Source organism: Peromyscus californicus, unplaced genomic scaffold, assembly GCF_007827085.1.
Source record: "Peromyscus californicus insignis strain IS unplaced genomic scaffold, ASM782708v3 Scaffold_16__1_contigs__length_79575227, whole genome shotgun sequence".
In the NCBI taxonomy this organism is placed as follows: domain Eukaryota; kingdom Metazoa; phylum Chordata; class Mammalia; order Rodentia; family Cricetidae; genus Peromyscus; species Peromyscus californicus.
In genome coordinates this window covers 77970418-77992320 of record NW_026294458.1, presented here as the reverse complement: position 1 = coordinate 77992320, position 21903 = coordinate 77970418, and the positions used below count along the sequence as shown (strand labels likewise).

The 21903-nt window shown below is 43.5% G+C and overlaps 1 protein-coding gene and 1 non-coding gene across 5 annotated transcripts in view; both read left to right on the top strand.

Moving 5' to 3' along the window:
- Nucleotides 1–21903, top strand: part of Dscam (DS cell adhesion molecule) — a 611935-nt gene that overhangs the window by 402007 nt on the left and 188025 nt on the right. For all 4 annotated transcript variants that reach the window (XM_052741323.1, XM_052741322.1, XM_052741324.1 and 1 more), the window contains one exon: nucleotides 10583–10756. In XM_052741323.1, the coding sequence (XP_052597283.1) occupies nucleotides 10583–10756 (174 nt within the window). The remainder of the gene's footprint in view (nucleotides 1–10582; nucleotides 10757–21903) is intronic.
- On the top strand, nucleotides 12806–12912 carry LOC128112328 (U6 spliceosomal RNA). Its single transcript, XR_008218948.1, has one exon. It is a non-coding gene; the product is annotated as a U6 spliceosomal RNA (small nuclear RNA).

Below are 21903 nucleotides of genomic sequence, written 5' to 3'. Positions count from 1 at the left end.
TTTGATATATCTTTTTCAAATCCCCATTCTTGAACCTGCATTTTTGAACTTACATTATTCCCAAGTCTTTTCTTAGCCATCTTCTTGGGAACGATCAATCAAATTCTGTTCTTGTCTTCTTCTTCTTAGTAAAGATAGCCAGAATCAAGGTTCTAGCAGAAGCCTGGCTGAGGAAGGCCAGGCAGAGTTCCACCTGCCCATCTTCCTGCCTTTGTAGTTGCTACCCAGGGCTCCTACTGCACTGGCTCCTTCTCTGTGTTGTCCAGAATTATCTCATGGTTAGACCTCTCCTGTGCTGCTGTTTTTCTGGAACACAACAGCCTGGTGCAGGTATTAAAACCAGTGTCCCTGTCCCCTGCTTAAGCATGATTGTGCCACGTGAATCCTAAGTTGACCCACCCAGCAAGGTATCTCAAGGTTCCAAACAGGAGATGGTGACGTCTCTTTCCCCCAAGTAGGGGAACCATGAGCCTCGCAAAGCATTGAGTTCTTTGAAAGGGGCTGGAAACAACGAGTAAGGGGTGCTTGGTGCGTTTGTCTCCTTCCGTGGATAGTAGAAAAAACTCGGCAGACACAAAAGCCTTCTCCTTTCTTTGAGCTGGTGTGGGTGGAGACTCAGGGCCAGGAGAGGGAGGAATTGTCAGCAGCTGCCCAACCTAGTGAGCCTCCCCGCGCAACCAGTCCAGGCTTCCAGACAAACTTCACCTCCTTTCTCCTCCCATTCCTCCAGGTTTCCTCCTTTTTGTTCTTTCTCCAGGAACTCTCTAACAGTCTTCTTGTGAGTAGAGGCATCCATACCAAATACAAACAATTGGAGAGCCTTTTTGTAGGGGTGTTGTCTTAGTTAGGGTTTCTGTTGCCTATTGCTATAATGAAACACCGTGACCAGAACAACTTGGGGAAGAAAGGGTTTTTTGTTGTTGTTTTTTGGTTTTGTTTTTTTTTTTTTTTGGTTTTTTTTCTTTGTTTGTTTGCTTGTTTTGGCTTACACTTCTATGTTGCTATTCATCATCAAAAAAAGCCAGGACAGGAACTCAAACAGGGCAGGATCCTGGAGGCACAAACTGATACAAAAGCCATGGAGGGGTGCTGCTTACTGGCTTGCTCCACATGGCTTGCTCAGCCTGCTTTCTTATGGACCCCAGGATGACCACCTGCCCAGGAATGGCACCACCCATCATGGGCTGGGCCCTCCCCCATCAATCACTAATTAAGAAAATGACCTATAGGCTTGCCTACAGCCCAATTTTAGGGAGGAATTTTTTTAATGAGGGTATCTCCTCTCAGATGACTTTAGTTTGTGTCAAGTTGACATAAAACTATCCAGCACATTTGTGGTGCAGATCATGGTCAACAGACCCAGATGCAGGACTTCCCAGAGTCCCACTGCAAAGCAGAGGTGGCATCCACTATATCTAGCCACCTCCACTTCCTGCACTGTCACAGGCCACATTAGCAAGTGCTAAATGTGATTGCCCCACAGTTTAATTTTGTGGTAATTGAGTGCAGACCCAGTATTGAGTCTCTGGGATAAGGAAAGAATTCCTTCCTATTAAATGCACAATTACAACCAGGACATGGGTATGCCAAACTCACACCCTACCTACCGTGCTAGGGAAGGTTCCAGAGAAGCTTCGTCATCTTAAGTGAATAGGTTTCTTCACAGGAAAAAAAAAATGGAATTAAGGGAGGGGGCTGAACTACCCACTGAACATAACTTCAGATTTGAAGAGAAAACTGCCTAGATGCTGTTGCAGTTGGTAGGTGGTTCAATGCTAAGGAAGAATTTAATTATGGGAGTTTGAGAGCATAGCATCTGAGAAAAGATGGATGGGAGAAAGAAAGCTGCCCTATGCTTGCTCAAGAAATGTAGGTACCTTGAGAAGCTGCTCATATCCATGCCTGCAGCTGTGATTTACCGACAATCCTCAAAGGGACTAAGAATCTTATGTACAGCATTTGCCTGTACCCCCTGCCCCTGTGCAGGAGAACGGTGGCTTCTCCTTCCTTACTCCTTCCATGTCATTTTGAATGCCCCTCACTCATAAGGGAGAAACCAGAGCCTGGTGACAGCCAAGATCTTAATTTGCTTTCTGTTGCTCTAATAAACACCATGACCAAAAGCAACTTGTGGAGGAAGGACTCTTTTTCATCTTACTCTTCTATACCATCATCTATCACTGAGGGATACTGCCGAAGCCTACCAACTATTCTCAAGGAGCAGAAACTTCTCTTTGAAGTTAAAAACCACTCACTCTTCAAGAAAACACCCCCTCTCCACAAGGATGAAAGGACACACTCTGATCCTTGGTGGGCAGAAAGAATAGCAAGCATCCTTCCACTGGGGTACGGTCAAGAGAACAAAGAGACTCCTTCCCTCCCCCACTGTGCTGTGCTTCAGTCCACCTCACCCATCCCTCCACTCTGATAGCCAGTTATGAATGTGCTCTTCAAACAGTTTATTCCGAATATATTTGTATTTACATTCACATTTTTGTAAGCTCGTTTTCTTTGCTCACAAACAATCTTATATGCAAATATTTCTCATCTTCTGTATAAAGATTGGGAACCCAGTCTGGGACTTACAAAATGCTTTAACATTTCAATTCTTGTGATGAAGTTTAGAGCTGTCCCCACTTGACCCACAAGCTAGCCACAGAAAAATGACAGCTCTTTATTACCAACCACTGCTGCTGACAGTGCGTCCCCTGGGCGCTGCACAGGGTCTTACCTTATGCTAAGAGAATTACCAGCGTACAGAGTGCACACTAATTTACATTTTACTCTCTGGAATAATGATGGCTCTAAAGGAGAGGGCTGCGAATTCGATGAAGCCATACTGAAGTCCGCTTCCTCGCATCTGATGAGTGCCAGCCCCTGTGCCCGTGGTCCTCTCGGTGGACAGACTGGCTGGTAGCAAGCTCTGGCTCCCTGTAGCGGGCATGCTCAGAGCTGCACGTGCTGCAATCCTTCAGCGTGGTTCATTTTTTTCCCAATGAAGCGAAGATTTAATGTTATTCAAATGCACTTAGACTGTACTTCCATCTTCATTAGCTCTTTTAAATAATGCACAGTCTCATATCCATCCAGATAGGAAGTAATAGATCACCCTTTCCCACTGTTTACCTTGTAATTCTTCTGTATAAATTTTTCCACCATTTAAAGAATTTTTCTAGTGAGAATTCTTTGAGGAACATATGAAGTATGTGTTATTGATCTGGATGATCTTCTCAAAGTCCACCAGAATTTCACTGGATTTTCAGAATTTTTAAAACAATGTTTTATGTATAAATTCCATGGCTCTTTGTGATGTCTTAATTTTCAGTCTGGTGTGTGTGTGTACCCATACACATGTGCACGCATGCGCGCGCGCACACACACACACACACACACACACACACACACACACACACACGCACGCACTCACGCACACACGCACATGCTTGAGCGTTTCTCTCCTCAGCTGAGTTCTTCGTTCTCGTGCGTTACACTGGATTTAGCTCTCAGTTTCACTGCAGTTGGAGTAAAACACCAGGAGCCTTTAAACAGATTTTCAAAACATGGAACAAAGGCCAGTGAGATGGTTCAGTGGGAGAGAGTGTGTGCTGCCAGTCCTGATGACCTGAGTTTGATCCCTGGGATCCGCACAGTGGTAAGAGGGAACTCCTGTGAGTTGTCCTCTGACCTCCACACCCATGTAATGGCCTGAATATCCTTGTGTGTACACAAACACACACAAATAATAAATGTAAAAAAGTGAACCACATTTAAGTACTTGAATAACAATTGAAGAATTTCCCTCCATCAAAAAGATAATACCTTTATTATTCTTTAAATTTTTTATACTTCCATATAATATATTTTATCTTATCCACCCCCACTAATTCTCCAACTCTTCCCGTTCCGGCAACTCCTGTCCCTTCCAATTTGACATCTGCTTTTTAAAGAGCTATTGTTAATAGCCCCTGAGTCCGGTGCTGACCTTGTGCGAGTGGGCATGAAGCCATTCAGTGTAACATGGCCAACCTACTAGCAACCATGACCACAAAGAAAAATGACTGTCCTTCCCCTCAGCAGCCAGTAACTCTGAGTGTGAGCCTTGAGAGTGGCTTCCCCCTTCATGCTGAGCTTTTCATCAGGACTGATTCCGTGCAGGCCTTGTATAGGTGACCACAGATGCTGTGCATGTATCAGTCATGCCTTACCCAGAAGACATTGGTACATAGCTCTGTGTTCTTTCCATTGTCTTATTTTTATTTATTTGTTTGCTTTTTTGGACAGTATCTCTCTGTGTAGCCCTGGCTGTCCTTGAGCTAGATATGTAGACCAGAGTGACCTTGAACTCACAGAGATCTGCCTGCCTCTGCCTCCCAAATACTGGGGTTAAAGGTGTGTGCCACTTGTTCTCTTATTTTTATGTTAAAGTAAAATCCTTTATCCTTTCACAAAGGAGCACATTCTCCATAAGTTATCTTATAATGTGTAAAACAAAATCCTTTAAAATGCAATCTACTTTTATAGGAGAAAAGTTCCATTTCCATGCATGAAAAGGGAAGCTGACAATATTCACCATCAAAATCTTATTAAAATAACAAGAATCAAAAATGGAATTTGTGAAATAAGAATGTGACATTTTCTTTAAAACTGAAGTAATTTGGGATGCTAGGAAGGCAAAGGTATAGCAGAAAATGAGCAAAAGATTTGAAGGGATTATTTACAAACAGCAAAAATTTCTGAATTATTTATAAAAACATGCTCAAAATCATCTATGAGCAAAATTAAAAAGGTGCCTGTTAAAATAAGATAGTATCACATTAAGGAAGATTAAGAACTTTAATAGTGCACATGTGTAAAGTAAAACTGCAGTCAGCACTGGCAGAAATAAAAGTAGATCTTTCTTTAGTGAGCAATTTAACAATGTATATTCGCATTTAAGTGCACACCCCTTTTGATTCAGAATGTCACTCTGAAGGTTGGCCGTACAGATGGCTTATAACTCCACATCTTCTATATTGATGCATAAAGTAGATGGATTTGTTCATAGCATTGGCCCTAAAACAAGGTCAAATAATCACAGGTTGACTAAATAATAATAGCAAAATTAAAATATCAACACAACAATGCCATATGCCTGCTATGTGCTTGAGGAGCATCAGTCATTACTCCACCCCATGAAGGAAGTCTTATCACTAGCAACCTCAAAGTGGGTAGCTGTAATTCCTACACGAGTCACATCTCCCCACAGGTGTGGGTCAGGAATGCAGGCATAGCTGAGTTCCCTGGATTAGGCTAACAGCACCAAGGAGTGCCAGCTGGAGATGCAGTCACATCAAGGGTTTTCATGCTCTCTCATGTCTTGATTGGCAGGATTTGGTTTGTCACAGACCCTCAGTGCCTTCCTACAGGAGCCCTGTGGTAAGACAGCTCATGCCATGGCAGGCTTGCAACATGATAGTTCCCATCCTAGAAAAGAGAAACGGGAAGGAGGAAGAAAAAGGGGGGAGTGGTCTAGAAGTCACCATCACTGTACAATAGCTGCTTGCCAGGTGTTAGCCACACCACAGCTTCTCTGTAACTGAACCACATTCATTTTGTGTAAAAACAGCGATGAATTTTTATGTGTCTAGAAAACGAAGGATGTCATCTCTCCAGATGGTGGGATTAGAATTGTTCACAGAAAATGGGAATATCCCATTTATTTTTAACTGAATTGCTATAAAGCACCCATCAAAGAGTTCTCGTGTTTAAAACCACAGTAGGTAAATTATCAGATAGCTTTCATTAATTAATGAATCGTGATCGTTTCTTAAGGTAATTTATCTATTTAACTGGAGTTGCTAAACTTAATGGCATTAAGTTATTCATTATTTTGCTTTTGGCCTTTTTTAGATGTAGTCATAGCTTCTTTCATTATAACTGTTTATGATTTCTGTCTATTCTGTTGTCTTCTTGATCAATTCTATTGTCCTTTCCAGAGATCAGCTTTTGTCTCTATTTATTTTCCTCTGGTGTTTTTCCGTTTCATCTCATTGGTTCTAGCTTTCTTCCTTATGAGTCTCTTCCTTCTCATTTGTGTGTGGGTTTGCTCTTTTTGCAGTATCTTCTTAAGCAAAATGCTTGGTTTGTGTCCTTTTTCCTTTTCTAGAATTTAATACAAGCATTCAGTGCTATGTGTGACCATGGAGGTATTACTTTAACACACATACTGCACATTTTAATATATTTTATTTTTATTTTATTCAGCTCAAAGTACTTTCTAACATGTCTAGTGGTTTCAGCTTTGACTCATGAGTTGTTAAGAAATGCATTGTTGCCGGGTGGTGGTAATCCCAACACTTGGTGGGCAGAGGCAGGCAGAGCTTCTGAGTTTAAGGCCAGCCTGGTCTACAGAGTGCCTTATAGGACAGTTAGGATACACAGAGAACCCTATCTTGGGGGAAAAAAAAGAAAGGAAGAAAGGAAGGAAGAAAGAAAAGGAAGGAAGGAAGGAAGGAAGGAAGGAAGGAAGAAAGGAAGGAAGAAAGAAAGAAAGAAAGAAAGAAAGAAAGAAAGAAAGAAAGAAAGAAAGAAAGAAAGAAAGAAAGAAAGAAAGAAAGAAATGCATTGTTGCATTGTTTAGTTTTCAAATACTAGGAGATTGGAGCTTGTCCAGATATATTTCTCACACTGACATCAATTCTAATTTTTGCTGCAGAGATAAACATTTACTATTGTTTTCTTCTGATAACATTTACTGAGATTTTTATTTCAATACTTGCAGTACTATGTCTTCTGATGACTCTCTGGGATCCCTCAAGTTGCTTTGCCACGTGATCAAAGACTCCCTTAGCAGAATTTTTTCTCCCACTAATTCAGGAGGCTGAGCATCTGAGGTCAAACACCAACCAGCAAGCCAGATTCTCTGAGGGCTTCCTCCTGGGCCTCACACTACTGACTCCTTCTTGTACCCTCACAGTGGACAGGACGGCTCTCCAAGGTCACTCTTACAAAGGCACTGATCCCAGTGATACGGGATATGCCCTCCTGAATTACACACTTCCCAAAAGCCCTCCTACAAATACCTTCCAGTAGGCTTTTAACATGTGTTTAGCAGTGTTCAGGAACACTGTTTCTTGGTGCTCAGGCACACTGTCTCTTAGTGCTCAGGCACTGACTCTTTGTACTCAGGAACACTCTCTTCTTGGTGCTCTGAAACACTGACTCTTGGTGCTCAGGAACACTGACTCTTGGTGCTCAGGAACACTGACTCTTGGTGCTCAGGAACACTGATTCTTAATGCTCAGGCACACTATCTCTTGCAGGGATTGCTCTAGAGTCAGTTGCCCTGCTATTTCTAAGTGTGACACTCTATCAAATCAATTGATATTGGTATTAAATTTTTCTGATTTAAGAATCATTTTTATATCCATTTCTTTTTTCTCCTTCTAAGACAATAATTACCCAGAATAAGCTAGTTTTTCGTAGTCTTGAATGAATTCATGTATTTTCCCCCTTTGTTCTTTTTGTTGTACAATGGATAAATTCTGCTGACCTAGTCATTTCCCCTCCTGTGTCCACTCTGCTAATAAGCTTCATGAATATATTTTGCACAGATAATAGTTGCATTTTCTTTTCTATTTGTCTCTTTTTAATAGTTTTAATATTTCATCTGAATCTCTCCCATCTGTTTATGCAAATTATTAACCCTCTGCCCAGTAGTTTCCTCTGCTTCTGATAGAGTCTGTTTCTCCTGTGCTTTTTCTTTGCTTTATTGAGGGGTGAGTCACATAGCTTTCTGGTAGTTTCTGGTCCAAAGAGGAGCTGAAATAGGTCACAGCTTTTCCCAGCCCTTCCCTTCCACCCTGTTTTACAACTATGACCCCTTTGCTCTGTCACGTGCTAAAGGTAAATTACTCTCCAGGGCTCATATCTCATTTTTAGGCATTTTAATTTTTTTTTTTCAAGACAGGGTTTCTCTGTGTAGCTTTGCGCCTTTCCTGGAACTCACTTTGTAGACCAGGCTGGCCTCTAACTCACAGAGATCTGCCTGCCTCTGCCTCCTGAGTGCTAGGATTAAAGGTGTGTGCTACCACCACCCAGCTAGGCATTTTAATTCTTTGCAACTATGTTTACCTAGTTACCTGGGACCTCAGTATTCAGATTCATTCTAAAGAAAACAGAATTGTAATGCTAAGCAGACTAACAGTTTTCTTTCAACTGTGTGTATGGGTGTGTGTGTGTGTGTGTGTGTGTGTGTGTGTGTGTGTGTGTGTGTGTGTGTTGTCTGCATGTGTTTTTTGTAAGCGAGCACAGCAAAACCACAGAACTAGACTACTCTGTGGGTAGAAAGAACAATCCAGGGAGTGGGGTAGCTGCCAGGCTGCCTCAGAGGGTAGGGAATAGCAGCTGGCAAGAAGGGAAGCCTGGTCAGTTTTGTCAAGGCAGGGAGCAGAGAGGTGGCAGGGCCTCTAGAACAGCCTCAGAGTTAGTACGGGGACTTTCATCTGTTGCAGGTTGTTTGGGTTAATCGGGTTTTAGAAGCCTTTTGCCAGAGAGAGTTAACAGATTTTTGCCATGAGATTATGAGATTCCTGAGGAATGCTGAGTTTAGGCTTCTGTTTACCCGGTCAGAGTCCCACTTGGGTTGTTTCTGGGCCATTATCTCAGGACACCGTCAACAACACTGCCATTTTTGGGGCCCACTTGGTGACTTAACATTCATGTATTTGTGCATGTGTGTGTGTGCACACACACACATGTAGAGGCCAGAATTCAGCACTGAATCTCTTTATGAATTGCTTTCTGCCTTATTGAAGGGTTTCTCATTGAATTTGGGACTGGCCAGTCCCAATGCACTGGCTGCTCAGCCAGCCCCAGGGAACCTCCATCCAGAGTGTTAGCACTTCAGTGTCGGGATTACAGGAACACACCCTGGACCTGACTTTGTGAGTAGGTGCTAGGAATCAGTCAGGTCCCATGCTTTCACAGCAAGCACTTTTACCAACTAAGTTATCTCTAGCTTTTTAATTCAAGTTGCTACACGTTCTCTCCAGCAGTTCTATCTTGAGAGAAGCCACCCATGAAAGGATTCTTTTTGTTCTTACTTGGTGTGAAACAGCTCTCAGAAACAGGATTCATTTCCATGGTCTCTCTGGAGAGGAGCAGACCCAGCTCTGAGGTCCCTGCAGCAGAAATCCTAGGGAAGAACAGCCACTGTATACAGTCCACTGTTCTTGGGTGTAGTGTTGGAAGATCCCTGTGTAAGAAAGTTGGATGGACATAGCAAACCTGGTCAGCTCCAGGCCTTTTGTGGGGCTCCTGTTTAGAGTATGTCTTTGGCCCATGCTGTGAACTTCTCTGAGAAAATCAGATCAACTCGTTCCCTGAATCTTCACTTAATCCCCCAAACTCACAGGGTAGAGAAGAGAGGCAAGGAGGAGATCCGAATGGCCTGGGCCACATCTTCCACACACACACACACCCCAGTCAGTGTGATGGGCCATCCCAAGCCACTGTTGTTTAGACATCCCTCAGGGTCTACTTCCTCTCTTGTATTATTCCTAAGATCCTTTCTTTTCTAAATAGTTTCATCCAGACCTTTCATGTGAGTTTCTAAACCTGTGGTCCCAGCATCTACACCTGCAAGCCCTACTAGGGAACGGAGTTATAACACTGTCTTCACTCAGTGACCTGACTTACATCCTCCAACAACGTCCTATGGTGTTGACAGTGTACTGTGGCTCTGCACTGTGACAGCTGAACTAAGGAGTGCCAGTGTGCTGCTCTTTGTAGCCTCCAACATGTGCAGCAAGAGAGGGTTTTAAACAGCATGTCCCCAGAGGAGCACTCCCCTGTCTACGTTCACATTCAGTCCCAGGAACAGAGGAATTTTGTTCACAAGATGAACAATATCTACTCTGGGGTTGTTCTAACTATGATTTCTTTGAATAATTTATCAGCTGCTTAACACTCATCAAATTTGGCATTTTGTGGAGAAAATGTGTGTAAGCACTCCTTTTTAATCTCATTCTCTGAAATACTGTCATTTTAGGTAAATGTGGTTTTTCACTACATAAGGATTTTAATATTATAGAAAAGAAGGTGTGACTTGGCACATCCCAAGACTGCCCATGTGAGGTGTGTTCAGCGCCCTTGTATCAAAATGAACTTGATCTTGCTGTTCATGTCTTTATTTTCATTGTACACCTCTTTCTTGTTTTACCGCTGTGCCCAAATACAAATAGTAAGTTAAAGAAGAGAGGTTGATTTTTGCCCACAATTTGATATGATATCATGTATCTTGAGGTAGACGCTGAGGAGTTTATGGCAGTGGGATGTGTGTCTGGGACTTCTTACATGTCAGCAGACTGGAAAACTGATAAGAAACAATGCTGCCAGTCAGCTGGCCTTTCTCCCTTTGTAATCAGTAGGATCCTAGTTCCTAGGACCATCCTGCCCACACAGAATCCTTCCTTTCTCAGCTGAAGCTCTCTGGATGCCTTCAAAGATACACCCAGAGGGAATTCTTTGGTCACATCTTAGGCAGTGAAGATTAATCATCACTCCTTGGCATCATGGTTCCTTTTTTGTGGTTCTCTCCCAGGTGCTGGGGTCCCCCAGTTCCAGCCAATTGCCCTGAATGGCAGAATCCAGGTCCTGAGTAATGGCTCACTCTTGATCAAGCATGTTGTGGAAGAAGACAGTGGCTACTACCTCTGCAAGGTCAGCAACGATGTGGGCGCAGACGTCAGCAAGTCCATGTACCTCACTGTGAAAAGTAAGGAGGAAGAACGCTTTGTTTTACCTACGCAGGTCTTTGGGGGCTGAGTTTTTCAGTGGGTTCAATGCATACTTGTCTCAGAGCAAAACAAAACAGGTTTATCTGTAGCTGATGTTTCCAGTTTTCAGCACTGGAAATACTTTTGAAAAAAATGGAAAATGCCAGTGAATTGTCAGCAGCCACCCGGGGCTCCCCACAGTGTGGAAGAGCATTTTTCTCAGGAGTTGGTTCTCTAGGTCATTGACTTCAGGCTCTGGCACTCTAATTGATCGGTGGGCCTTAGCACCCACTCTTTCAAACACTAATCTTACTGTGGAAGAGTCCAGCGCATGACCTTGCAGATATTCTTACGGAAGCCTGTTTCCTGTATTTCACTGAAAACTGGCTCCGGCACAGATTCCCTTTATGAAGTGGTCATTGGTAAAGGCGCTTCCTGCCAAGACTAACAGCTTGCATCCAGTCCCCAGAGCCCACGTGGTGGAAGGAGAGGATCCAAGATCAACTCCTGCAAGTTGTCCTCTGACTTCCACGTGCGTGCTGTGGTACATGTACTCCCCTGACCCCCCTACTCTCCCTCCATTCCCCATGCTCCCCCCGACTCTCCCCCTCTCTCCCTGCTCCCCCCCACTCCCCATGCTCTCCCCCTATTCTCCCTCCACTCCCCATGCTCTCCCCTACTCTCCCCCCACTCCCCATACTCTCCCCCCATTCCCATGCTCTCCCCCCACTCCCCATACTCTCCCCCCACTCCCCATACTCTCCCCCCACTCTCCATGCTCTCCCCCCACTCCCCATACTCTCCCCCACTCCCCATGCTCTCCCCCACTCCCCATGCTCTCCCCCACTCCCCATGCTCTCCCCCACTCCCCATACTCTCCCCCACTCCCCATACTCTCCCCCCACTCCCCATACTCTCCCTCACTCCCCATGCTCTCCCCCACTCCCCATGCTCTCCCTCCCATACTCCTCATGCTAACCCTCCACCCCTCCCAAGTAAAATAAATAAACGTAAAAACAAAGCTAGCAACTGGGTGCCTCGTGCCAGCCACAGAGCTGCAGTGTGGGTGGGGCATGGGTGCCAGCTCAGGGTCTGTGCAGTCGACCCAGTGGGTGGAAGAGGGCTCTTCACTGGGAACTCTTCTCTGCACATTGGTCTCCCAACACTCAGGGGAAGAACACAAGTGGACCATCTCTCCCTGAGCAGTGCTTGTTAGCAAATGCTTGTGTGTTATATACGGCTTGTGTCCACTTGTGACTAGTCTCCTATTGGATAAGCTTTGATTTCCTCCTAACAACAAGGCTTTGTCCAGACTTTCCCTGCTTTGAAGAGACCTAATGTTGTTATTGATAGTTAAGAAGCCACATCTGTTTAGGGGAACTTCATTTTTAGTGTGTGTGTGTGTGGTGTGTAATTCAAAGATTTGTTATATGGCTCAGTACCTGTCCTATGCACTAGGAACTTATCTTAGTCCATTATTCTATCAGAAAAATATGAATTTCAAGCTATTTGCTAAACTTTTATGTGGCGAGGCATACCACAATTCTGAAATGAGGTTGTTTTGAAATATATAGTTTGTACCTATCTAATGCATAATCTTTGAACTTCCTGACTCTGTGTTCTGGAGGAACTTATGTGAAAAAAACTAAAGACAAACTGTGAGATCAGCGAATTTTAGAATAATAAGATTTTTTTTTTAATTGTGAGTCTTGAAATACTCAGTTAACCTGATCCCCAGGAGCCGTGTTGACACCAGCTGGTCTTTGCACGGTGAAAATAATACATAATTATAATATAGTTACTTTGTTAATTTGTAAAACAATTTTTCCATTCCACCAAACATCTGTCTTGTGGAGTACACAGCATCAGTTGGTCATGGGTTTTACCCTTATGGATAAAAATGCCTGTGCTTTAGAAGGAAGAGTAACATGGAAGATGGCAGAATGACTGGCTTGGACATGGTACTAAGTGACATGTGCCATGTCCATGGCAGATGGCAGAAGATATAACTTCAATGTCATAAAAGACCTTCAAGAATGGGGAAAATGGTGCTCACTTCAGCAGCACATATACTAAAATTGGAATGATACAGAGTAGATTAGCATGGCCCCTGCACAAGGATGACACGCAAATTCATGAAGCATTCCATATTTTTTTAAAAAAAAAAAGAATGGGGAAAATGTAAAACATTGAAATTACAGATTCCCACCCCACTGCCATCTCCTCCCCCCACACCTGTGTGACCTGGTAGCAAAGGTCAAAGGACAATCAGAAGGACACTGCCTGCCCTTCTTCAGTCCTCACTCTGGAGGCAGTGGGCATCTGTGTACAACCCCTGAGCAGTGGAGACCTCAGGGGTCACAGCAGAACAGAACTCAGGGTCAAAGGCCAAGGCACACCTCCCACTTGCTGTGGGGTCAGTAATTTCTGTGCGTCATCTGGGTACCCAAAGTTCATGTGTTGACATCTAATATTATCCCCTCTGTGGTGGTGTTAGAAGACAAGGCTTTGTGAAGTGAGCAGGCTGGAGTGTGACTCCTCAAAGTGGGCAGCCTGCAAGCCAGAAGACAGCCTTCTCTAGAATCCAGCCCAACCAGCTCTTCTTCTCGGATTTGCAGCCACCAGACAGTGAGGAATAATTGTCTGTTGTTGATGACATAGAAGTTGGGGCTGGCTAAGGCATTGTAGAGTTACAGAGCTCAGTCCTGCTGCATTAGAGTTTGATATTAAAGAAGCTGATCATTATCTTTGATGGTATGAAATGAATCTATGTACACGAACCTCCTTAGTCCATACACTTTATTATTCTGTGTCAGTTCTCTCTCTACAAGCTTCTATTGGGCTCTCATGCCTAGCTCCTTTCTTGCCTGATTTCTCCCTACATTTATTTACTGTCCCTCCAAGTTCTATCTTAATTCTCTCATCTTAATTTTGCCCCATCTAGGTTCTCATCCATCTAGTTCCTTCCCATCTTAGCTCCTCTCCCATCTCCTTCTTTCTCATCTTATTCTTCCCCATCTTGCTCTTCCTCATCTTCCATCTTGTTCCTCTGGTACTCTCTTCTAGCCGTTCAATCTAATCTTCCCCATCTAGTTAATTCCTCTCCAGTTCTTACCCATCTAGTTCTTCCATTCTCTTGTCTCTTCTCCATCTCATCCTCAAATCCTCTCTCAAAACTTCCTCTAAGTCTCCTTATACCTCTCAGCTCCCACATCTCTCAGGTATTCAGTTATAAAACCAAGCAATAACAATCATCTGGCTGAGCAAGGTCACCAGGCTATAGGGTAATAAAGGCAGATAAGAGTTTTCCTCAGGCAGTGACCACCAGGCTTTCTTTTGCCACCCCATAGGGGAGTGGTAAAAGAGGAGGTCAACTGAGAACTAATGATCTGTTAGTATATCAAAAAGGGAATTTATGTGCTCAATCTACATTCCTAGAAGTGCTTAGGTAAGAAGTTAGGAGTCTATAATGTTAGTAAGGCTGTATAAGAAAGGAGGGTCTCACCTTAATTGTACAAGAAATAAAGCTATCTGCCTGACATAAGAGACATGTGTTGTTTCCATAAGGGTGTTTGTTACCTTAGTCCAGGAGATCATTTGGCCTTGGATGCTTGATAGGTATTTTAGATAAATATACTGTTAGGAATTCATGGAATCACACAAGAAAATCATTTTAAGGACCAGCTAGTATATATACAAAAATTAAAGTATCACCAAGACTTCTTAAGCCATGGCTTGACCTTCAGAAAAGTCCTTGACTTTTCCAAGTAGTAGCTTTTGTGATAGTAGCTGGATTCCGTTACGTTTTCCTGTGACTTGCAGCATGTGAACATCTAAAGGGGCAAGCATTTTGAGGCTGGGCAGGTCATTGCAGAAAGGAGGAGAAGGGGAAAGATGCACACTGTTCACAGACTGGAGCAAGTGGTATCTCCATGTGATTTACATGGGGAAGGGAGGAGGCCGAGGTCGGCTGTAGGCATGCTAGGAAGTGTTTCTTTGAACCAGCCAAGTCCTGGGGTCCTCTGAAACCATATAATTAGTGTGTTATAAAACAACAAAATCATGGAGATAAAGAAACATAATGACTCTCTGGAAATAAGAGCTTTCAGGAAAATCATTCTAGAGAAGAAAACATAAATGCCAGAGCACAGCAGGAAGGAAGAGGAGCTGGAACCTCCAGCTTCAGAGACCATTCACATGGTCCCCATGACACGACCAACTGTCAGCCCTGGGGTAACACCTCCAGACTCTTGGCCAGCCTCTTCTACCCGTGAGGAAGAATCCAAGTTTACAGAGACTTCCAAATGGAAGAAAAATAAATATAAGGATTGCATGGTTGCAAATAAATCTGTCAAGTGTATTCCCTTTTCTATTGCTCAGTTCTATTTCCATTATTTTAATTAATGTATATTCATCATACAAAGTGATAGGCTTCACTATGACAATTTGTTCAAGTATAGCATGTGCCTTAATCACATTCCATATCCGTTACCCTCTCCTATCCTCCTGTCCACTAATTTCCTTATTCTTCTCAAACAGTCCAAGTGGTTCTCTCTAACTTTCAAATGTGTGTGTATTTCACATATGAGAGAAAATACGTAATATTTGGGGGTTTTTTGGTTCTGTCTTAATTCACTTAACATGATCTCCAGTTCTATCTATCTCCCTGTGCATTCTTGCTTATTCATAAAACTTCACTGTGTTTCATTGTGCCTGTGTGTGTGTGTGTGTGTGTGTGTGTGTGTGTGTGTGTGTGTATGTGTGTATGTGTGTGTGTGTTACATGTCCTTCATCCATCCAGCTCTTGATGGATCCCTAGATTGGTTCCATAACTGGTCTGTAATGAATTCTGCAACAAGCAAGAGTGAACAGGCATCCCCATTGTCTGCTAATTTTGATTCCTTTGGGCATATTCCCAGGAGAAGTATAGCTATATCATTCAAGCATACTGGTTCTAGTTTTGGAAGAACCTCCTCACTGATTTCCACAGTGGTTGCACTAATTTACATCCCCACCAGCTTTGTATGAAGGCTCCTTTCCCACAACTCCTCACTAGCACTAGTTGTCCTTGGTTTTCTTGAAGCAAGCTATTTTGTCTAGGGTAAGATAAAAATAAATCTCAAGGTAGTTTTCATTGGCATTTCCCTGATGCCTAGGTGAATAATCTTCATGCATTTGTTGGTAGTTTTTAACTTTTTTTTTTCAAAAAAGGGATTGTTTATTCATTTGCTCATTTATTGGTTGGATGACTGGGGTGGGTATCACTTTTTCTGAGTTCTTTATATATTCTAGTTAATTGGTCTTATTGTATAGGGGCTGCACTTGTTTCTATATGGGAGAACTTGCCAGTTCCTTGGGCAATGTGAGGGGATGGAGGTAGCTGCTCAGAGGGAAACTCAGGGTTTGGCTGGAGCTAAGCTTCAAACACATTTGCAAAGCGTATACCTGTTACTGAGGACTATGGGGGTTATAGCAGGAAAGTGGGGGTAAGCACTGACCACTCTTCTGTCTAGCTTGCTTACTGCACACAGTGACTCCTGTCAGAAAAAATGTTTTAGTGACAGACATCCACCACAGCCCTCTTTTGTTAGGAAGCAGGCACAAGGTGCCTGGCAGATAACAGGCAGACTGTGAGGAACTGTCAGGGAAAGCCATCAACAGGATGGAAGATTGATCTGTGCAAAGCCTTCCAACTCAGCTGGCATTCATGCTTCTGAGTCTACACCGCCATCTCAGTTCTAATTTATCTTGTACCAAAACTCCTCTCAGGAAAAAAAATCAAACACTAAAGGAGCCTTGGTGGCAAACACAGAAATGGCAGGGCCCTGCCTCTGATCAAGCCTGGGCTCTCAGGGCCACACTACCTCTACCCCCATGGGCATCGAATGCAAAAATCAAGCCAGGCACCCAGACCAAGCCTCTTCTGCTATAACGGGCTATTTGGAGTCTCAGGAACATGGTGATTTTTCTGAGAAAATAATTCCCCAAACTACTAGGGCTCTCAAACAGAAGGCATTCCTAATGTTTCCCTCAGGTGCCAAAATTGCACCTGCCCCCTCCAGAGTTCTGCCACTGGCTGTATCTTTCGAGGAACACTGATTGCAGTAGCTCACGCTGAGCAAGCAGCTCTTCTTTTGTCTGCCTCTCTGCTTCAATCCTTTCTGATCCCCTCATGCAGCATGAAAGAACATCACTTATCAAACAGGGGTAGGAGCATCCCTGGAGAGACAGTTACTCTTGGGATCTGATGAAGCCTCTAGCCCCAGAGCAACCCACAGGCCACAGTACAGCCTGACCTGCCACCCCCCTTCCCTCATGCTCAGCCTGGGCAGAACTCTGTGATGCCAGAGTGTATGGCATTATCCTTTGCTTTCTGTCACTGTCACAGAAAACTGGCCAGAAGCAACTTTTGGGAGAGGAAAGGGTTTATTTGGCTTATACATTCCAATTCCAATACTGGGAAGACAGGGCAGGAACTTGAGCAAGAGCAGAGGCAGGAACCATGCAGAAGTGCTGCGCACTCTCTATGGCTTGCTCAGTTTTCTTTATGCAAGCCAGGGCCACCTTCTCAGGAACTACACTGCCCACAGTGAGCTAGGTCCTCTCATATTAGTCATCAATTAAGACAATGTCCCATAGACTTCCCTACAGGCCAACCTGATAGAGGCATTTTCTTAATGGAAGTTCCCCCTTCCCTGATGACCCTTACTTGTGTCAAGCTGACAAGATACCAACTAGCATATGTGTGTTCCTGGGTGTGCACATCTATGTTCCCACCAAGCCTTTTAACTTCTACCAGATAGATCTTGGGGTCTTGACAACTCTCAGACCCACTTCTGAAGTCCCACCATGTCTTATGGTCATGTTAGGCTGGGAGGAAAATAACCCATTACTCTCTTTCATGTAGAGCTTCATTTGTTCTTAGAAAGCCTTCTTTATTCTGCTACTGGAACCCTCAGATCTTTACCACAGAGCAAAAATGAGAGAGGAGCCCTTACTTAGATTAGTACATGTAATAAGAATATTCTAGATTTAGCAGGATCTAAATATATATACTCTGTAAATATACAAACCCCTACTGTATTATGTGATGTAAAAACATGAATGTAAATTGTACTTCAACAGAGCTTTTATATGTTATGATTTTCAGGACTGTTATAGTTAGCAATTTCTAATATGGATTGTAACAATTAGCAGCAGTTTGAGGTCTGAGGTTAGATTATCTGGTTTCACTCCCCAGTTCCACCTATGAGAAACTTGTGTGTGTAGCAAGAAGTTTTCCTGTGTCCTGCCTGGTCTGCAGCCTCTCAGACCCAAGTAAACACACAGAGGCTTATATTAATTTAAACTGCTCAGCCATTAGCTCAGGCCTACCACTGACTAGCTCTTACACTTAAACTCAGCCCATTTCTGTTAATCTATATGTCGCCACATTTTCCATGGCTTTACCCATGTTTGCATGCTGCTCCCTGGACAGCGGGCTGGCATCTCCTCACTCAGCCTTCCTCTCCCCAGAATTCTCCTTGTCTGCTTATCCCACCTATACTTCCTGCCTGGCTACTGGCCAATCAGCGTTTTATTAAACCAGTGTATAAAAGCACTATCCCACAGCATGTGTGAACGAGGGTCAAGTTATAACACTCTCAAAAGCTTCATGCTTCTCATCTGTAAGATGGGATTAATTACCTGTATGTTCAGGAGTTGTGATGGCATGCTCTGGCAGTAGAAGGTCAGAGAGTTATGGCTGGCCCTTCATAGGTGGAAGCTGCTGCACTCATGACCTCGGCACTCATGCAGACTTTTTTTTTTTAGTATTAGTGTGTGTGTGTGATGTGAGATGGGGAGGGTCAGACATGCTATGGCACATGTAGAGGGCAGAAGACAACTTTGTGGAGATGGTTCTCTCTATCTATTATATGTGGGTTCCAGTTACCCAGTTCAGGTCACAGGGTTTGCACATGGCTAGTGCCTTTACCCGCTGAGCTCATCCTGGGGACTTCTTGATTTGTTTTTTAATTTCCACATCGGAATCATGGCATTTTAAATATTTGCATTTTTATGTTGAAGCTGTGCTAAAGTACATTCTTCTCCACCTCTAGCCCTTTATTTATCATTCTTCCTTTTATTGTTATCTAAAATTGATGGCCCCAAGTATGAAGCTTACCTCCCTTTGGCCCTAGTGCTCTTCATGTCCCCTAAGAAAGAGGTACAGTTTTTTCTACCTGATGTTTAGATATTTTTTATTAATTTTCTCAGACAATTGAATTTTATGCCATTTGAAAATGGTATTATGCCTTCCCCTCTTATTTATGTAGCTGAAACAATTCAAAGGAAGGCCTTTCATCATTGTGTCTGAATACAGACAGTAACATGAATGCCATCAAACAAGCCACATATGTGTCCAAGCAGCTGCCTATTGGCTGTTCTGAGCGACTGTTTCCCTACTCAGCTCCAGCCTGGCATCCGTGTCTCCAGTCCTGAGACTGGATGCACCAGCAGATCTTGCTGGTAGAAGGAAGAAACTGCTTTGTTTGATGCTGCTGCTGAAGCTTGTTTGTCTTCATCAGCAGAACAGAAAGGTCCAAGTGGTGTTTCCTGCCCAGATCCTGGGTCCTTCTATATTCTTGCTTCTTTTAATCTTTATAATCACTCATTTAACTTAAACTAAATCCATCTTGGAAAGGATGCAGACAACAATGCCCAATTTTATTTATGACTGAAGTAGGCTGGCTCTGTACCCATGTCATCCTCAGAGGCCCCTGAGCCAGTTTTATTCTGTAAATTCAGCTGAAAAGAGCTGTCTAATCATCTGTCCTGTAAGCATGCCAATGCACTCCTGGAAAGGTGAACTTGGAAAACTCCCTCCTGTGATTCATTCATAGTTGAGCACAGACTGGGGCCACGACTCTCTCCTCTCCCTTGAGGACACCCAGATATGACCTCTGCAGAGACAATCTGGAATGCTTGTGTTAGGACAGATCCAAAGTCAGCATCCCCAGAGCACATTTGCTGATGAGCTTTTGTAATGCAAGGCAAGTCATGGTGGGGTGTCCAGGGCCATCAGTGCAGGAACCAGCCATCTGCTCTTTGCAATTCAGACCTGGCTGAGCAGAATGGCAGAGGCAGGGGTCTGGACAGTAGAGCTCTGCACACACATTCTTCCTGTTCGTCTAAATTCCCACACTGTTGAACCAGTGGATTTCAGAACACAATGTTGATGTCCACATTTTATGTCTTGCCTCTCAGCTATTGATATTAAAGCCAACAGTAGTGGAGAATGGCCCATATACTCACAGGCCAACAAGAACCTTGTCATCACAAAGCTGGTAAGCTAGTTTGTAGCTCATTTCATACCAAAGAACTGTGGGTCTACATGATCATTATATTATATTAAAAAGACATACACAGGATTTTTTAAATAGAGTGGAGGTATTCATCTATACTGTAGAAAGAGCTAGAAGATAAAAGGTACTCTGATGATTCTAATTTTCATGTTTGTGACTTTAGTCTATTTTAGTTACATAATGAAATGCCAGATACCTAGCTGTCTATAAGCCTAGTCAGGTCATAATTTTGGAAGTTGAAAGACTAAGGTCCTGATTCTGGTGATGGACCCTAAACTGCACCACACTATGGCAGATGTCATCATGGTGGGAACATATCAAAAAGGGAGAGTCATCACTGGACAGGAGATGGATGCTTTGTCAAGGTTATCGTTCTAGATAAATGCTCACAACTCCATCTCCATCTTCATGCCTGGTATGCAGTATTTTAGTGCATGTCTAGGTAACATTTGAACCTGATCTCATATTCATTGATCCTGGAGACCATGCCCTGTGTTCATGCCCTTTGAAATCAGCTACTCTGGAAATGGAAAACTAGAAGGTTCTAGCCAGTGTGTGCTACAGGATGGAGAGACACCAGACCACAGACAGCAGACACTGAGAGGTTTTGGAATGTGGATTCCCTTCACTTCTCTGCTTTCTGTAGACTTCTAAGCACAACTAAAGAGTGACACTGCCCATCTCAGGTGTGTGGGCCAACAGCCTCATCTTCTGTGCCTTGTGTGTAGGCTTGATGCAGAATGGGCCATTGCTAGGACTGAAACATGGTCAGAAAGTGTTTGCCATTCCAAGGTCACAGTCATGCCTTGGGATATCAAGAAGGAGGGGAGGACTTTCGCTTAAATCTTGTGGACAATGCCACAGGGTATTGGGGGTGTTCCCTCCATGATGACATTGACCATGATGTGATACTATTCAGGTCTCATCACTAGAACCAGGAGTTTAGTCTTTGGATTTTCAGTTTCCAGAACAGTGAGCTGACTAGGCCTCCCCTCTTTCGTAGTGGGTCCTAACTGAAGGAAATTGGTTGCTAGATGTGGGTCTTGAAGGCTGTACCACTACGGTTCTTTTATGTGTCATCTTGCTAGGCATGGTTCCTCAGTGTGTGGTCAGGCACCATCCTAGATGACACTATGAAGGTCTGTCACAGATGTTAATAGCATTTCAATTGTTAGCTAATGAATAAAGTGCATTTTTCACCCTCCATAATACCAATGGGTATCATCAGCTGAAGACCTCTAAATAAAGCAATCATCAAACACACTTCAAATCCAAAAGTGTACAAATATGTTTACATATCAAACTTATTGAAACATCTGGTCCTGGTTAGGAATGGATTCATTCTGTTTTCTCCTGTCACTGACTTCAAATGCACTCTGGGCTATCTTCTAGCCCATCACAATGGTCAATCCAATTTAAACTGTGATATTCTGCTCTCCCCTGGCCTGGAGCATCAAGTCTTTTCATTCAGGACTGCTTGCTCCTATTGTGCTGGGGTGACACAAGGAGACTGTGGGGGACAAAGGATCTTTTATTCACCTTGGCACTGGCTATTTGTCTAATGCTTACTAACCATCAAAGCCCTCTGTTTGACAAATGGTCTACATCCTAATACCATTCTATACTCCAGGCAGTGTCCTGTGATTCAGTTCAACTCTCACACTAATGACCTGGAGTTAGCATCATGTCCCAGCAAGACTTCCCTCACTTCAGACACCAGCAGTAATTGGAGTTCTCAGATGGCCTCCTCTTCTGCCTGGCAAGTTCTGAGTTAAAGGTCACACAACCTCTTTATGTTTGAT